This window comes from Erpetoichthys calabaricus, chromosome 8, assembly GCF_900747795.2.
Source record: "Erpetoichthys calabaricus chromosome 8, fErpCal1.3, whole genome shotgun sequence".
Classification (NCBI taxonomy): Eukaryota; Metazoa; Chordata; class Cladistia; order Polypteriformes; family Polypteridae; genus Erpetoichthys; species Erpetoichthys calabaricus.
In genome coordinates, this window is record NC_041401.2 from 38,388,357 (window position 1) to 38,408,355 (window position 19,999).

Below are 19,999 nucleotides of genomic sequence, written 5' to 3' on the forward strand. Positions count from 1 at the left end.
CCAACCCCAGTGTGCCCAGTGTGAGGGAGAGCCCAGTTGGCACAGGACAGGATGGGCATCCAGACAGGAGGCACAAGGAAATGTGGGCTTGAGCAGCCAGGCAAGTCACATATCAGGCACTGGCATCTGTGCACACAAACGAAAGTTCCATCTACAACCCCGCTTCCAAAAGAGTTGAAACACTGAAAAATATACATAAACACAGAATACACTGAGTTACAAGTCATCTAAAACCCATATTGAACTGAAAACAGACCAAGGACAACATATCAAATGTTGAATCAGAGAAATGATATTGTTTTATGAAAAATATAAGCTCATGTTGAATAGAATATTTCAAAAAAGTGGGGAAGGGGCAACAAAATAAAGGTTGGGTAACGCTAAAAAAAAAAAAACAACATCTGGTGGAACAAACAATCTCACAACTAAAGAGTGTAAGTCTCTGTGATAGATAGATAGATAGATAGATAGATAGATAGATAGATAGATAGATAGATAGATAGATAGATAGATAGATAGATAGATAGAACAAAGATCATTCTGAAAAGCCCCCTTTTACCAGAGACTCACAGTGACAGTGGGTGGTGATATGTCACACACACACACTCTCTAATAATTTTTAAGGTATTGTTGTCTCCTGGTCAGAGTAAAGTGATATTCTTACTTGCACATGCTACTCAACTGCTGCCACGCTCCAGCGCTCTGATTAGTGAGGAGAGCTACCTTACCTCGAAAAGTCGTCTTCCTTAACTGAAAAAATGACAGAACATATTTGTCATTAATAAGCATATTATTAAATTTACAATTATTTTTTTTCTTTCTCCATATTTAAAAAAAGTTTCTGTAAAAAACCAAATTTATAAGTAAAGTTCTATCTATCTAACTATTCATCTGATACATATGGTTAAAACTGGCCTAGCCACTCATCTAACTTAAAAGTCAAAAAAAGGCTTTTTAAAACATGAGGGTTTTTTGGACAAACGAGTACCTGGAATTTTTCTGAGTGCCACATGCCAGAGCTTCACTACTTTGCTAAAAGTCAGGCTGGCACTCAGTACAATCTACAAAGACACTGGGGTAGTTTTATGTCAAATTGAGCTGTGCTTACTCTAAACACCTTGGACAAATTATAGTCAAGGATTTGCCTTTACAAGTAAAACAGTTCTGAACAGTATCATCCGATTTGTTCTCAAGAATGGCCACACTGATCAATTTCTTCAGTCTGGACGGCTTACACGTCTACACGGACTGTACGGTTTGCTTAGCATGGAAGAGGTCAGTGATTCAGAGCTGTCCTTCAGTGTCTGAGAACTGCTAAATGAGGGCATTTACTTGCCAAGAGGACACATTTAAATTACATACATTCAAACTGAATTACTTCAACTTAAGCAATGTGTAATGATAATCTGTCTAAACTGTCAATAGCCTTGTGACCATCTGAAGGTGACGAGGATGAGAAGTCACAGCCGGTGTCTGACAGAAGCCCTAACAGTGCATGAGTACGGTGTGTGGTGGTCTCAGTATCAGTACCTGGCCTGTCCAGTTGAATTAGCGGCCATTGATGAATTGATGGACAGCAAAATTTACATTCTGACTTCAATACTGCTGATGGGATGCACAGCAAAATGTCACAGATACCAAATAAGAAATGGTCACATTTTAGGCTTCCGTTATAAGTTAGCTAATAAGTGTGTTAAGATTTTATTAACTATGCTATTAAGAATAATAAAATTATACTTTGGTAGCACACTCTTGAAATGTGTTTACTTTTCTCCATTTAATTTCATGGTAAAAAGCCTTATAACCCGTTTTAGAACATACAGACTTGTTAATACTTGCATATAACAGACCCTTAAATTAGGCATTACCAGAGAAATAATATTTACAGGAATTATATATATATATATGAAAAAAACATGACACCACAAAAACCAGACAAACAGGTTCACCATTTTAATATTGTATAATCATTTAATGTCATTTCATGTTATGTGCAAAAATACACTAGACTAGTGTACCTTTCTTGTTACTGCAAAGTACGGCAGCATGGTCCTGTAAATGCCCGTTCAAATCTGACATCAGTGCCCCCCTTTATATGTACAGACGTGTATACAGAGTACAAATGTGTGCGAGCAGATGTGCGCGGAAAACAGCTGCTATGTGCCAGATAATAGGAAAACAGTTTCTCCACATCAACATTTAACAGTTTTATCACTCCAGAACAGAAGTGTAGCGTCTACCAAGTCTACGTCCTGGTAATATCCACCACCTGATACATGTCACTTTTTTTTTTTTTTTTTTTATCTTATCAATATACACAAAATACTCCGTTTCCACAGTTCATCTTTAAGCTATATGTAAATACACAAATTACTGTGCAATCAAAATGCATTGTGATATATATCATTTATTCTGCAATCTTTAGCATCTTCAACACTGATAAATCTGCACAAATCCAACACTTTTTATATTCATAATTAAATAAAAAAAACTTAATATGGCCTACGTACATAAAATACTATTTGGCTGGCTTTAACATTGCATATTTTATAACAATTTATCATGTTAGGAGAATATGCAGGCAAGGCTTTAAAAAGTACATGCATCATTTGTCATTTTGTAAAAGAGGCTTCAATAAGCAAAGAAAAACCCATCAGCAGAACTTGAGGATAATCCCAAACATCAGAATGTTGATAACTAACAAATAATCAAAATGAAGCCATAACCCACTCTTTTATATTGCCAATTTCATTTCTGCCAAACACAAATGTATCTTTAAAATTTTAATTTACTTTTAAGATTTAAAATAGAACTGGAATGTTAGTGATGCTGCTTAAGGACATGGATATCAACAACTGATATTTGCTATTACCACTTATGGAAGAAAGTGCACATATTTAGAAAAGTGTCCAGAAACTGTCATTAAATGTGTTTTAAGAAACAAATGTCACCAATGTAAAAGTAACAAGTAACTGCCATTGAGCCTTCTACTCCTCTTCTTCCTCCTCCTGCCCCATGGTTTCCACAATGAGCTCGGCAGTGCAGGTCACCTCCCCGAGACTGTTCACAGCCTTACATGTGTACTTGGCATCATCATCTGCACAAACATCAGAAATAACCAAAGAGCAGTTGCCTTCTTCATCATAGTCAATCTGAAAGTGACGCGTTTCCTTGATTGGCTGGTCATCTTTGAACCACACTACTTCAGGGTCAGGATAGCCTGGGGAGATAAAATAAAAAATGGAACCTTCAAAACGTAACAACAGATTTGGCAGGTCACATTTAGCAAAATATTTTGAAGAAAATGACACCCATTTAAAAATCATCCATGTGAGCCTTCATATCTAGGTAAAAAATCGAGCTTCTTTGGCTTCAGTAGGTAAGAAGTGATCATTTATGCATGTAGGAGTAACCGCACAGAGTACAGCTCCGTCTTCATATAACAGAGGCCAATAAAACCGGCCCACCACTTTGGTAGCACAACATCCAGATTAGCTGAAGGGCACCACTCGAGATCGGTCATAACTGATTTTGTGTTGTCAGGAGTAGATATTTCTGGTTCTTATCACATTTTAACTCAATTCCGTACTGACTCCTTTTGTCTGACTAAAGTAACCAGGCTCTTTTTGTTTGTTCTTTTATTACAATTATTTTTAGACCCTCCCTTGGTCATATCTGAACAACCTAGAACTTTTTGGCAATGTGAGATGGAACACAAAAGTAAATGAAGAATTTAGAATTGTGCATTTAGATTTACTGTGATGACACCACCACCACAGGTCCAAGTAGGCTCCACCAGACTGAATGTGGAGTAGGCTTTGTTTTCCTTAAAATGTCAAGTGATAAACTAGTAAAAAGAAATGAATGTATTAACCTTCACTCTTATCAAAGGCATTTCCAACAATACGTTGAAAGAATAAAAAAAAGATAAACTTCTAGTGGTAACTAGGTAACATTAATGTACACATTAAAATTGTACATATACTGTAACTCTTGTAACATCAGAAAACATAACTGCAGGAAAATGAAGCTTTGATCAACAGCCTGATAGCAATTCAATATGGCCGGTGTAAATACATTATTGAATGTTTTCTGGCCCACAAACCTCTACTAAGAGTAACATATGCACAATGAACCCAATTTACAGCTTAACGCAGGGGTGTCCAGCTCCGGGCCTGGTGGGCCGCAGTGGCTACAGGTTTTCATTCTAACCCTTTTCACTGATAATTAACTCTTTTTCTTCATTTTAATAGTCCTGTTTTTAACTCCTCTGAATTCTTTTCTTCATTAAATGGCAGCCAAACAGAAATGAGATGTGAAACGAGACAACAAATGACCAGCCAAACTGGGATTTCAAACTCCCACCAATCTCTTGATGAGAAGCTGATTCTTGCTGTTAATTAAACCCTTTATTTAATTCCATGGCTTGTTGCTGCTCTCATTCTGTCACAGCAGACGTTTCCAAATCTGTTGATTTTTCTGTTTTTAATAAGAACACCGTCAAAATGTTTTGGTGACCTGAGAGATCAGCCTAACTAAGACCTTCACCTTTCTTTATTTTCAGATATTGTGTGACGGGCAAGGTGAGCTGGTCATGTGTTGGCTCGTTTTGTGTCTCATTATTGTTTGGCTGCAAATTAAGGAAAAAGAGACAACTATGGGGCCCCGAGTCAAGTTAATTAAAATGAAGGCAAAAGAAGATAATTAGCAGCCAAAACGAGTCAACGATGAAGAAGATGAGTTAGAATGAAAGAAAACCTGCAGCCAGGACCGGAGTTCGACACCCCTGGTTTAAAGGCACTAGTTTTTCAATATGATGATTTTTATTGGTTTTATAAAATACATTTCAGCTACTGAATTAGGTCAGTCAGACATATTCTCTTATGTTTTCAAATCAAATCCAAAGGCTTAGTTCTGATTTTATTGACCTTTTCAGTAAGTCAAAATGTCGTCTGACATGATATAACACCAACGCACGTAAGACATTTTGTTTGTGTGCACGCCTACTGAGGTTACACAGTTATGCACAGTTGTTTAAAAACAATTTGGGAGTTTCTTCCTAAATGCGCAACTCACAAATACACAATTCATCATCAAAAGGTGAGGTAATCTACATATATGTGATAATACTTGGGTTCAGAAACAAAAACAGCAACATACCCCTGAACACTGATGACAGTATCTGTATACAACTTTATTAAAGTTTTAAAAAGGTAGGTCTAATCTGTGACATTACAGTAATGGAGGACTTTAATTAGCCACATCTAAAATAGAAAACCTCTACAGATTGTGAAGTACATGAACAGACGTTACACAAACGTAATCAATGATTGTTTCTTAACTCAGTATGTCAAAACCCCAGTGAGTGGACAACGTGTCTAGATTTAATATTCCGTGATAAGGAAGACCGAATTCAGAGATCAGAGGTTATTGGCGTTCGACAGTTACTGCAGCATCTAGACTGGCTGACACACTCCTTACCTTATCCTTGGTGTGCCTTCCATCCTTTGTGAACGGATACTGCATTTTCTAACAAACAGGCCTCAGTCTGTTATGCTGTGCTCCATTTGAAGTGCGAAGTCGGAATTTTCAACTTAGAAATTTGGGGCTGGTCTGTCAAGACTGAGTTTGTCGGACTTCATATTGTGATGTCAACCCAAAATGGAGACATACACAGCAAAGTTTAGTGAAAGCTGTAGTATTGTTTATTAGCACTTCTGATTTTATAAGATACAAACAGACAGTTGTACGCACAGTACTGTCTGAATCCTATCTGTGGACATGTTGCTAAGTTTGTCTGGAAACACAAAATACCATGTGATTGCATTGTTAATAACTGCTGTGTTTTCCACCAGAGTAAGCACAACAAAGGTTTTCCAAATATTTTACTGAAACACAATCAACTCTGGTGTGACGTCATTCCCATGTAGAACATCCGAGGTAAATGGAACACAGCATTAGAAAAGGAGACTGCACATCTAGTATATGAATGGTAATCACTGGGGCTGGGCACTACGCTCTGTACTCCTTTTACTTGACCATGTCGCTAATCAGGAAAACACCAATATCGTTAAATTTGCTGACGATACCACAGCCATTAGTCTAATTATTGGGGTGTACGAGTCTGCCCACAGGAGGTAGGTGGTGGATCTGGTGGCATAATGCCAGGTCAACAATCTCTCGCTAAAGGTCAGTAAGACAAAAGAAATGTCTGTAGACCTACAGAGGAGGAGTGAACAGCACTGATCACTACACGTTGGTGAGACACAGGTAGAAAGTGTTAACATCCTTACGTTCCTTAGGATGCACGTGACTGAGGTCTCACACCACCACCCAGAAATCCCATCACAGCATCTGTACTTCCTGAGAAAGTTAAAGAAATCTGGCATGTCAGCAAGGATTCATAGCGATTTCCACTGATGTACTGTTAAGGGCATCCTGACCGGTGCTATTAGAGTCCCGTTTGGGGACTGCGCTGTTCAGGATTGCAAAGTTTTACATCAGGTGGGGCAAAAATGCACAAACACTCTCTTAGCTAGCATCTATGACTGTGGGGTTATCAGGAGGACCAGCAGTATCATCAAGGACATTAGTCATCCACAACACAGTTTATTCACACTTTTGTCATCAGGCAGACGTTACAAGAATATAAAATCCAGAACTACTAGAGTTTGGATACGTTTCTGTCCATAACCCATTAGGCTTGTGAATGGTTTTTGTCCATTGCCCCTTTTCCTAATGACACTGGTGTAGTCTTTTTTTGTTTATTATTTTTTGTTATTTATGTTATTGGTGGATAGCAGCACACACAGAGTAAGAATTTCAATGTACGGTACAGCAAGTATTTTACTCTACATATGAACATAAACTCTTTAAATTTCTAAAATCTAAATCTGGAGATACAGTAATAAGCTCTTTGGTGTTTTAGCAGAGAAAATACAGAGAAACAAACTTTTTAATTCAGTATTAGGGCAACATTTAAACAGAAGTGATAGAGTCTTCAAGGCATAAACACTTGGATGAAGTTCTAGGCGTGTATAAGGCTGATTAGAAATTGTTTAAATTTAAAGGTATGCTTCAAATTAGTCAAGATAAGTCAACCCCAAAACGAAACACTACAGATCATCAAGTCAAAGACTCTCAGGTGACCAGTAATGAATTAAGAGAGAAACAGAAAAAAAACATAGCCGTTGTCACTTGCGTGTGCTTGGGAGACAGTTTATGGGTTCAAACAGATGCAGTTACCCGCTGAACAGGGGGTTGGCACTGCCCTTTAAATCTTCTTTCCTTTCTCCTTGCAGAAGTGAAGAAACCACCCAATAACATCACTTCTGGTTCCAACCCTCAAGATCACACCTCTTCCTGCAGACCCACCTATACTGTATATGCCACCCTCATTTTCTGTTCGGACAGGTCCTTTTTGACCTCAGTCTGTAAAGACCTCAATTTCTCTGTGTGCAACAGTATATTTCCCCAAAACTTTGACAGTGTCCCTGTGTTTATTTTACACCGTACAAATCAAGGACTACTGTACAGAACTTCGGGGCTAACCAAGGAGTTTATAAGTACATAAAAGCAATGACTAAAACGGACATTAGGAGCACCAAAATGTAAACAGAGAGGGATGGTGCAGAAAATTCAAAAATCAGCTCTAAGATCTTACAGTATCTCCGTATTCTCAGTGGTTAGAAAACAGTCCAGGGATGCGGGGACCTGCAGTTTGTTAAGAACAGTCAGGAGGAAAGAAAGCAGCAGTTACTCTCAGGTCACGCAGTATTATTGATAACGGGTAAGGTTGGTATTTTTCAAGCCAAAGTTAACTTTTTCACAAGCAAAGCACACATTAACTTGCAACCAACAATTTGCCTTCTAAATGAAAGTATTTTTTAAAAATTAAAAAAAAAAAAAAATACTGTGCCTGTTCTTGGACTTTAAAATGCGGCCTGAGGTGCAAATCGAATACTAATGTATCTGACTCCAAAAAAAAAAAAAAAAGAAAACTGGCGAAACAAACGAGGAGGTTTAATCAATTTTGGCAAACACATTTTGTATAATATCTAAAATAAGCTTACATAAATATTCAAACATATTTTTGTCTAAGAGCATGAAAAAAAAGAAGAGCCAAGGGATCTGAACTGTAAACGCTTCAGTTTTTAAAGGCAAAACTACCTTTCATGCTGTCAAACAGCTTCTTAGTTTCTGTGATTTTATTTCAATGGAATGTACGAACAGAAATGATCTTGGGTACTTTCCCTGATAAATTAGTGGAATTTTTATTTTTAGAAACTAGAATTCTTCTAGTTGTACAAAAGCACTTCCACCTAAATGAAGAGACTGTTACAAAAAGAACTGGGTTCATGGTTAACTCTGACCTACAAATACTCAATTGAACAGTTTAAACTTCCATCAAAAGAAGTCACTTTTGTTAAAGTTACTGAACAACAGAAAGTCTAAAATGAAGCCCCTTTAATCTAAAAGAAATTTACAAAAATTTTAAACACACCTTCGATCTTGCAGTCAAACCTGGCGGCACTGCCTTCAATGACCTCCACATCTTTTATGACTTTGGTAAAGTACGGCTTTACATGTGCTCTCTCTTCATCCAGGGCCTCAAGGAGATGCTTCGCTGCAGCATCTGGAAATTAAATAAATAAAATAAACCTGGAGAGACAAAACTAAAATTGACTTGTAAGTTGCTAGAAAGTTTGACCCAGGCCATGCAGAGAACTAATGAACGCTTCACTATTAGTAAACAAATCAGAGCAGGACAACATGTACAATAAAGAATAAACATTTATATATTATTATCGCTCTTCTGACCGACTGTGAAGGTGTCGTTACTGTGCCCCCACAACTCAGAAGTGGATTAAGTGGCTATGAACATGAAGAGAGAGATGGATAAGCAATGACCCATGAAACAACTGGGAGTGCACTGAGCACTAACTGCATGCACCGTAAAGTAAATCCAAGAAGAAATCTGGTAAGACAAAAATGGAACTTTCATTGTGCAATCACAGCGACTATGAACTAGGACTGGGATTTTTTAGAATCAAATCCACTAAAGAACTACTTCCAAGACACACAACTCTAAATTAAATGTGTTCGGGCAAAGGCCTGCTGATGTCAGTCTGACTTGACTCTTTTCCAGACTGCATTATTGAAAATAATTTTAATACAAAAATTAAATGAAATCTTTGCTTATAAATTTGGCAAATTGCAGTCCACTGAAAGGATCTTTAAAAATAAGCCTAAAACTCTTTCTCCTTTAAACTAATCTATGTCTATTTTTTAAATTATTGCAATATGAAACAGGAGTTCAGTTTATTTCTTGTGCAGAACTCTTCATTGAATACGGACTCAGGGCATTTGCACATATTATATAATAACACTAAATTATTAAACCAAACATTTATAGTGAGATGTAGGAGGACAGTCAAGCCCATATATTTAATTACAAAGGAACCCACTGATCACATTTGGAAGGAAAATCAAAGCTAGCTGGTGAAGTAAACGGTAGGTTAATTTGAATTCCAAACCTTTCACTGCTTTCTGTTTGTATCTTACAGTTTGTACTTCAATCAATTAACTTCATATTGTTGTTGTTGTACTATTGTGCAGGTTTAAAGATCCTCAAGATTAAGATAAAAACCAGGAGACTTCTGACCTGCCATTTCATGCTTTTCTGAGACAGTTGGACTTGTTGGCGAGTTCCCCTTCTTTGCACTGAGCCCCGAAATCATTGCCATGGATGACAGTCTTCCAATTGCCCTTACAGCATGCCCGGTTTTCTGAGAAAGAAAATGCTGAAACTGATCACTTGTGTTCCATTTCCATTACAGTGTTTAGATTAAAAATGGCACCGATTTTGAAAATTTTAAACCATAATATAGTAAACCAGGAAATACAGCATTTTTAGATGGGCATCAGAAATAATGCAATGTACTTAAACTAAGTTAAAATAAAGAACTACAACTCTACAACAATGGAAAGTTACAGCCCAATATTCCTCATTTTGACTAAAAACAAGACTTTCTGGTAGGTAAAGTTGTGATTACCTGCCACTTCCTACGAAGGAGGTATTTCTTCATCCTTTCCTTTGACAGCTTCTTAACTTCCATGTTTTTTGTGTCTTTTTGTAGCCATGGGTGCTGAAGGCACTGGCTGCATGTTAAGCGACGTCTAGTTTGAAACAAAAATGTTGCACTGAAGTGGCAATATAAATCATAGGGCAGTGGAAAAAAAAATTCTGCAATTCAAATGCTAGAAAATAATATTTTTGGGAACATTTAGTAAGTTATTCACATGCCATGCTTTTATTATGCCTTACCAAGATATATACCTGCCATTGATCAGCATATACCGATATAAAATAGACAAATAACAATAAAGTCATCTTTTTGTTTTTAGTTTTGAATATACATCTTAATCCATCCATTTTCCAAAACATTTAACATTATTTTAGAATATGGAACGTGGCAGTTGTAAAGTAGAATCTAATTCTGGACAATTAAAGATTTTAATTACATATATGTGTTAATAAAAAGGAAAATATACACATATACTTCATCACACACGACCTTATCTGTGACTCATGTTTCAAATTACCGTTAAAATCTCAGAGCACTCCAAAGATCATTACATCCATTATCTGCACTAAGTCTAGGCCCAGACTATCCTGGCAGCACTCAGCCCTTATCAGAGCACAAATCCATCACAAGGTTCACTTCCATTTACTACTGGTCAAAAATTTTACAACATCCCCATTTGTGCAGTTTTTATTGAATTTTAAGCAGTTCAAGTCCAGTAAATAAAAAATGTAATTTTCAGAGTTATATAAAAAGGCCCTTTTCCAGGAACATGTAATGGGGTAACAACTTACAGCCTTACTGCAGCAACAAACGTTAATTAAGCCTTGGAAGTTGATTCAAACAATTCCTACAGGTATCCCAACTTTTGTTGATTACTTACAAACCCTCATCTGTACAAAAGCAGTGCTGGGAAAAACTGAGCTGCTATACCCGCAGAAGCATGATTTGGACAACACTGTGCTGTATCATTGCTATCATAAAATCACGAAAATTAGCAAAGAACGGCAAACCATTATAATTTTTTTTACAGTGGGCGTCTTTCCTTTAGAGAAATTGCTAAGAAGGCCAAGGTGACAGTGAGTCAAGTTTCATACATCAGCTTTTATAGTAGATGTGTTACAGGACAACCAGGTTAACAGCTCTGCTGTATCTGCATCTCCAATATTTTTTGTTCTAGGCTTTCATTTTAGAGTACATTGAGACTGGTGGTGGTTCCTGTCCCAGGCGAGCCTCTCTCTCTTATTTTGCAATGGCTTTCTTACTGCCACTCAACTTGTCAAATCTGTAGCTTGAATGTAAGACTTGTTTACTTCAACCACTGTCCTGTGAGATGTCCATCGCGCAGGGGTTGACTCTTGCAAACTTGACTTCTAATTTTCTTGTGGCTTTAGGTTTGCCAGATCTGTTCCTGTCCGAGTTTCCAAGTTTCTTTTGGTGGTGTAACAAGCTCTACTCACTGACACAGAGGGTTCTTTGCAATTTCACCAAAGGAAAGACACTTTGGGACACCTGTAGGAATTATCTGCATCAAATTTCAAGACTTAATTAACTTGCGCTGCTGCCGAAAAGCTTCACGTTGTTAACCTAATACCTGTTCCCTGAAAAAGGCTTTTTTTTTTTTTTTTTTTTTTTAATTTTTTGGTTACCTAATTTTTTTTAACCACCTTTGGCCAAAGGTGGGTCAAGCATATGAACACATACGACGTAAATGTACAGTATATGATGTAAATATAAGTTCAAATAACTTTCTTTTTTTAAGGTCAGATTTACTTTTTATTTGCCTGATAAAAATTCTAGTAAGATCTGAAAGACAGCTGTTTTTAAAGGAATACAAATGCATACATTTTATAGGTCAAAGGTTAATGCCTTAACAACTTAAAAGTTAAAGAAGTGAATGTCTCAAAGATAACAGTCTTTAAATGCGTCACCACTGTGTGCTCAGCAGTGGACAGATGTCCTGTATGCAGTAGGATACATACATGGTAGGTAAGTGAGTGACGTCACGAGGAAGGGGGTGTAAGATGCTTAAGCCCTCAATATTTTGTGCCAAGCCCCCAACTAACCCCTACACTGAAAATAATACACATCTGCATATTCCAAATCCCAAGCAGGACAAAGCCCCAAACCCCACTCTTCAATGTTATAAACACATATCAACGAGTTTGAAACGCCAAGGTGGCAAGTCCTCATTCTGCTCCTGCTCCTTGATTTTATACACATATATTACTGCACTTGAAGCTCCAAAGGGGATTACCCCCCATGCTCCATTATGTTATATACATTTATCAACATGCATGTACAAGGATAAACTTTCACATTTCTAAATACCAAATTTATAACATTACAGTAAATTTAACTGTTCATTTGCAGACAACTAGTACCAGTAGAGTGAATTTGTTTACACTTACTTCATATCTTTTTTTAATAAGCTGCTAATAAAGTTCTTGGCATCGTCTGAGATTTCATCAAAAGCTTCATCATCAAAGTCCCAAGTTGCTGAGGTAACATTGGCTAAGGTTTCATTATCATTGTCACCCATAAAAGGAGACAGTCCACTTACACTGCACAAAAAAAAAAAAAAGGAAAATAATTAATAGATTATTATGAGTCTCAAAGAAATATACAGATACACAGGATTTAAAAATACACATATAAACAATGTTACTGTATTTTGCACTGAAGAGCTCAAAAAGTGTTCAAGAAGAGCTAAAGTAAGTAAGTAGCAATATGTGTAGAATGAGGTTAATGGAAGTGCAGCGCAGACAGAGTGAAGTTTTCTGAAGAGTAACCAACAGGTGACTCTGAGCAAATATGTCAACTGCTGAGGGGTTAACAAAGAGCTGCAAAGAACTCAAGGACTGTATAAATTATGGAAATGCACCATATTAAATAATCATATTGCTGACTTGCACATTTCAACTGTAGTTGTATAAAAATGAAGGCCAGTTTTATTTCCTTATGCAAATAGGATTATGTAAGAGGCCTTAGGACTCATAATAGTTCAAGCCAGCTGTTCTATTCTGTCATTGTCTTCAGCACTTTATACATCTAGGGAAGCCTCAACAAATGTTTGTTGCACACATGGAGTTTAAAATAGCTCCTCTCTTGGGTTAAAACTAGAGGATACCAAAAGTCCAACTACAGCGGCATGTTGAGAATTGTCAAGGAAGGGGGAAAAACCATTTTAACCTACTCTCGTTTTACATTCACATCAAAAGCTTTATTTTTAAGTTAGTATTTCAGATTCATCCATTTATATAAGTTCTTCTTTTTAATCACCAACCAGGGAATAGAAGTGATAATCTGTGCTGGCTACTGATTACATTTTAAAATAATTCCAACTAGAACAAACGTAACCATAAATATAGGATGGATTTTCTGATAGTATGATCATTTCAGCAGTTGATCTCAAAGCATCCTTATGATAACTGATACACACAGATGCATGACTAATGATACAAATAGGGACAGCTGTATCTGGGGAAAGACAAAGGTGATAGGTGGGATGGTTTAGTATGTGACCGTAATCAGCTCCTTTTGCAAAAGTTTATCACTCAAAATTCACATAAGAATTACTTTCAATAAGCACAACAAACTGAAAAGCAATTTCAGCAGAAAACTGTATATTCTAGACTGCTGACCAACAGAAATAAAAGTAAAAAAACTGGGTCACAATATTTTGTATGAATTTGATGCATCTACATGTGGAAAGTTTGTTGTAGATTAAATCAAAAGTACTGCACTGTTCTAATTCTTACTTTATTAAGTCATTGAATATTTATATAGCGCTCTTCACAGAGTATTGGTTCAGAATGGAGTAACATTTTTACAGGTTAATTACAAACTAAATGTCGTCCATATGCACAATGTAAACACATTAAATGCAGATTAGGTTAAACACACAGTAAAAAAATAAAAAATAATTTGATTAGTATTTATAGGTTCCTAACAACGTGTCTTTTAATATTATTGAGATATGGGCAGTTGACAATGGAGGAGAAAAACAAAATCTCATGTAAGTTTATAGCTTTACTTTGCTTATAACATGGTATTTTTCTCTCTGCATGGCATGAATGATCCGCAGGTCAATTCACCTTTTAATTTGCTCTGAATGTGGCCAATCACTTTATCAGCATATCTCTGGACTGCCAGTGAAAGTCAGGTAAGGCACACTGAGGTGTCGTCATTTACATGGAAGTACTGTAAACACGAACCTCCCATCCCACATCCTACAGACTTTGATACGCTATAAGACTAGTAGGTGCTAAGGTTATTATAGTTTAGCCTTTTTATAATATTAGTTATCTCTATATTATTTCTGATCTTACATGTAAATTCAGTTTAGTTTTCCTTCATCGTGTATTTTTAGTTTTAATTTAGTTTTCCTTTCAAAAACACACACACATGCGAATAGGAGGCAGCTGGGTGGACCAAAAGAAGGTAATTCCACACCAGGCCAGAGGTTGGCGGGGTGCGCTAAACTTTCCTCTGTTTCCTCTACAGACAAGAAATAGGGAACCCTGCCTGATTTCTCGGCAACAACGTCACTTCTGGTCCTGGCTTCCAAAATGACATTTCCAGGACCTGGGCTATAAAGACGCACTTTTGACTTAAGGAGGCAGTTCAACTCAAGAACTCGACCTGCACACTTCAGTGCTTATTTAAACCATTGCAGCCAGGTATAATATATGGGTGGCTGCCCCAAACCTTTCTGTGTGTCTGAGGCTCATTTATTTTACAGTGGCATAGTTGGCATGATGGGCTCCTACAGGAAGCGGAAGCCACAACAAGGATATGCCTTGAGACAACAATGTATCATTAAGCTAAAATGTGTTCGGATAGGTAAGTAATGTACCCATGCTGCCATGCCGGAATCGGGTGGAAGAGGATGGAGCTTGTGTGTGGAGGAGTGAAGGCGGCAGGAGAATAAGAAGAGTGGCAGAGAAAGAAAGAAAGACGGGGCTGAATCTAATTGGGAGTGATTTATGCACTTTGCTGTGTATAGGAGTAAAGAAAAATAAAGTGTGTTCTGGACATTGTGGGTCTGTATCTCTGCCTGTAGCAGAGGTGGTTTTTCCACTATATATTAGTTTTAGTTATTATGGTATTATCAAAGAACTGCTATGGAGTTTAGTTCTGTGTCACAATCAGACAGTACTATACACTTAATGAGTTTGGACAGGAGTTTAATGTTAGTGGAAGCTATCTACATTACATGGTTTACCATCTGGTTTTGTTTTTGTACGATAAAAACCAAATATAATCAAAACCAGATACTGAATATGAAAATTTTTTTCATTTTTAAAAATTTTAATGGGCTAATTTGTGAAGAAATTTAGGTGAATTTTAAGGTTTGAGGGTTTTTTTTTTTTTTTACTCTAAATGCCTATAGCACACAACATATCCTGCTGCAAGACAATGTGCTTACAATTAAAGCATTCAATATGGTATTCAAAAATTTCCCATATTCTTCTTTGTTATTTTCTATCTGCTATATTGATCTGTGATTCCATGTCAGGCACATACAATTTATAGACAGAATTATGCCAACTGCAGTGCTGAAAAGATGTCAAAAATCAGAAAAGAGATTCTATTGTGTTCCAACAGGTGTGATCATTAAAATCATAGGGGCTTACGAAGAACAGGTCTCTTAGGCTTGAATCAGTGTGCAGACCCCGCCTAGCTATATTAAGGGAAACAAAGAAAATATATATATTTTCTAAACTCGCTTATCCAGAGCAGAATTGCAGGAAACCTGGCAGTCACTCTCTCGATCAGTGCAGTTTTATTTTCAAAAAGGATTTTTCCTGTGCAAAGTGGTAGGTAAGTTATTGTCAACAGTACGCAGACACCTGAAAAACAAACTGAAGTGTTACTCGCTCGTGATTTTTCTGTTCATACAGTAAAGGTTTTGTAGATAAGCACGTTCCGACTTCAGGTGCTTGGATTACATCTTGATATACAGTACAAGAAGTGCAAAGAATTACAGCGGCTCATCATAACGGACATCAGATTCATGCAGTCTGGAATTTAGTTTAATGTGTGCTGCTGTATTAATTGCTGTGTACATACTGTATCTTGGACTCAGTCAGAATTACAGCTAACATGCCATCATTTATGAACAGTCTGAAATTCTGCATGAGATTATCTGTATCTAACACTTCTCTCCTGTGAGAGAAGTGAAAGGCAGCTTTGAAAGTTGCTGAGCACATTTAAAGCAAAACCATCACCTTGGTATGCTTCACTAACACTTGATCCAGAATGTATCATGCTGTCACTGTCTGCTCCTGAAGAACTGTCGTTTTTATCATATAGTAAATTGCTTTCTTTGTCACATGCTTTAAGTGCCCGTATACAGCTTCCTCTGTCACCACAAATGCTGCGTCAACACCTGCCCTTCATCTTCCTCTCATTTCACTGAGGTGTGCCTTCTTGTTTTCTTTTTTTTTTTTAAACTAATTTCATAGAACCCCATCCAAAGAGCAAGTAAAATGCAAAGGACACATGCCTCCTTTCCATTTATTGATAGGCTATGATGTGTGAAGTGATTTGGTGACCACCATGTTCTCTTCATAGTTCCACAGTTTGCTGTGCTGTATGGCTATTGCCATTTCAGATTTTGTGTGCTGATGTGGATTCACTGGCAAACTTCATTACAGAGTGAACTAGACATGCAGCACCAAAGTAATGTTAATAAAACAGACAGGCCAGCTGGTACCCTTTGTCATAGTGAGGAAAGCAGCTTGTATTGAATATGGTTGATTGGTGGCTTTTGACTTATTGATTCCTGGTAAGATCATGGATTGCAAGGAACTGTGCACCTGTACCTGCTCTGCCTAAGTCAAGACACTCCATTACACTAAGTGAGCAAGCAAGGACAATAACTCAGAAAGTCAAAGTTCAAGGTGTGCCACTGCTTGCCATGGTATTCCCTTGGTTATAGAAAACTGGAAGCTGAAGCTCTGCCTACTCAGTATCCTTGCATGTGATAATGTTTCTGGGACAGCTGTGATACAAACACTGGACATCTCTTAAGGACACTGCACGATTAGGGTGCTGTACAATACAGACTTCTGTCAACCTATTTTACAGCCTCAGGTGTAACTATGCAGTATAAAACTGTAGACTACAATTAACTCACCTTTCTGTGTCAATTGCTGATGCAAAGAGCAGAGTGTATGTCTACGAGGAGGTCACTTTAACTTGACATAGCAATCTGAACACAGCAAGAGCTGGGCTTTCGTATACAGTTTATCTTGTGGCTTTGTCTGCAATGCATCAAATAACTACTGACAGGACAGAAGAGTGAAGACTTATTGAAAAATGTGCCATGCAAATGGATGTCTGTTTATTTATAAAGCTCACCATGACAGCAACCTCAGCCTGTACATGTATTTTTATCGGACTATCAACATGGTTACTTGATTCAACATACTTGTGAGGAAAGAGGAGTTTCTTACACTTAATATTAAGTAGCTGGTTCTGTTTCAATATAGTGGTGTTCCTTTAAGGAAACCTGAATGTTTCACATAAAAAATTAATACTTTAGGTGCTGCAGGACTAAAGCTATTTGAAATGATAGGCAGACCACACAGTCCATCGGACTCATTTGCTTTGTTAATAAGAAAGGTGCCCAAAATCTCATCCAGATGTTTTAACAGCTCTTGCGCTTTCAACATTAACAACTAACTGTACACAATTTGGTAGTTTGTTTTGATGTCACACAATCCTTAGTGTGAAGAAATGCTTCTTGGATTTTGTCTTGAATGCACTTCCCCTTTAATTTCCATTAGCATCCTCAAGGAATGTGATTCACTACTTTGTGCTAATTGCTTGCTTTTTCCCTTAAAAGCTCTCCCTAAAATCCATAGAAACGTTAAAAAAAAAAAAAAAATTTATATATATATATATATATATATATAGCAAAAATAGCAACAAGCCCAAGCACATTTCTTCCCACACGGAAACTCTCATAAATTAAGTAGACTAACTGTCCATCTGGTTGAATTGATGTTTGCATAATTTTATGAGAAAGACTGAGATTGAGCAGGGTCCATTTCAAAAGGAAAAAAAAAAATTTCTGCATACCCAGGGAGTAACTTTTACTGTCAAAATCCACAAGTAGTTTTAAAAAAAAATGCTGAATATTTCCTGTTTATTTGTAGAACCTGCAGCCTAGTACCAATCATATGATTTTAATTTGGATTTTGAAAATAAACTAAAAAAAAAATTCTGTAAAATGTATTGGTACTTGTCTGTAATGAAAAAGAGATTTACAAGTAAGTTGTCACTGTTATGGGTTAATAGGGTCATTATTGCCACTGACGCCATAATTACCGAGTACAAGTACCTTACATTGAAACTGCTGTCTTCAGGCTATGTCACATTATGCAGCTTTCACAGATATTTTCATTTGTAGCCTTGTATTCATGACAGACGGATGTCAGCAAGAGTGAAAGGGAAGGTCTACAGGACGGTAGTGAGACCAGCTATGTTATATGGGTTGGAGATAAGAAAGCAGGAGACAGAGCTGGAGGTAGCAGAGTTAAAGATGCTAAGATTTGCATTGGGTGTGACGAGAGTGGACAGAATTAGAAACGAGGACATTAGAGGGTCAGCTCAGGTTGGACGGTTGGGAGACAAAGTCAGAGAGGCGAGATTGTGTTGGTTTGGACATGTGCAGAGGAGAGATGCTGAATATATTGGGAGAAGGATGCTAAGGACAGAGCTGCCAGGGAAGAGGAAGGCCTAAGCGAAGGTTTATGGATGTGGTGAGAGAGGACATGCAGGTGATGGGTGTAACAGAACAAGATGCAGAGGACAGAAAGATATGGAAGAAGATGATCTGCTGTGGCGACCCCTAACAGGAGCAGCTGAAAGAAGAAGCAGCCGCCTTCATTTACATCATTTTAGTGAGCTGGGGCAGTTAGTGCCATGTTCCTGTGAAGGCCAGTCACATAATGTGACATACCCAGCATCTCACGATTCACTCCAATTGATTTTTTCTTTTGTAGTAGGGGTGTGCCCTGTGTGCATAAGTGATCATCTGAATGATCTGGATGTTCATCTGAATGTTCAGTGCATATAATGCAGCGACAAGGAATAATAAACAGTTGTTTTGTACATCACAAACAGAAGAGAGACTCATCAGTCTAATGTCTCATGTTTTATGTACCATGACAGACGGAGTGGGGGACAAAAACAGAGACTCTCTCTGTCTCTCTCTCTGTACCCGTTTATCCTTTGTATAACATTGGCTTCATCAGGAAATAGGATATCGTCTGACTGTCTTATTATAAAAAGCAGTGAGAATGACTCTGTTGGAAAGCTGGCACGCAATGTGCCTAGTGATTTTCTTCATATAAGTTGGTGAGGACTGGCGACAAGATCAGCATCTGCAGTCAGCAAGCCTGACTTACTCAATGACTAGAAGTCTTGTGATGAGACTTCAGCTTTACTCATCTGAAACATCTTGCAGTATATTTGTCACTAGCAGATTAATGGAATAAAGGAAACTATATGTTGTTATAAACTAAAACAATCATCTGATTACTTGCCCATGTACATGGTACCACTGAAACCATTGAAAAATAGACTCCACAAGGCGTGCACCACAGTGCCATGGCGGTCACTGCTGCTGCCCCAAGGCTCCTGGTAATGGGGTTTAGAGCTGTGATTATGTAGACAGTGCCCATTCTTCACCTTGCTTGCTTGTTTTCTCTGTATGCTCTGGTTCCCATGCACATTACTCCACCTGGTAACTATAATCTGGCCTTGTACAAGTGAGTGTTAATATACAGTAGTCATTATTGTGCATAATAGTACTGGCATTTAGGGCAAACTGGACTAATGGGAGGAATAAGGCAGTGAGAAAAACATTAAGACTTCTTTGATGATTTGTAATAAATTGT

At 37.5% G+C, this 19,999-nt stretch overlaps 1 protein-coding gene across 2 annotated transcripts in view; it reads right to left on the reverse strand.

Annotated features, from left to right (window-relative positions):
• Positions 1-1,948: 1,948 nt before the first annotated feature.
• The window catches only part of mylka (myosin, light chain kinase a), a 260,728-nt gene continuing 242,677 nt past the window's right edge, over positions 1,949-19,999 (reverse strand). For both annotated transcript variants that reach the window (XM_028806474.2, XM_028806473.2), the window contains 5 exons: positions 12,497-12,649; positions 10,056-10,179; positions 9,665-9,788; positions 8,504-8,635; positions 1,949-3,220 (listed from right to left, as the gene is read on the reverse strand). In XM_028806474.2, coding sequence (XP_028662307.1) covers positions 2,988-3,220; positions 8,504-8,635; positions 9,665-9,788; positions 10,056-10,179; positions 12,497-12,649 — 766 coding nt within the window. In that variant the 3' untranslated portion in view covers positions 1,949-2,987. The remainder of the gene's footprint in view (positions 3,221-8,503; positions 8,636-9,664; positions 9,789-10,055; positions 10,180-12,496; positions 12,650-19,999) is intronic.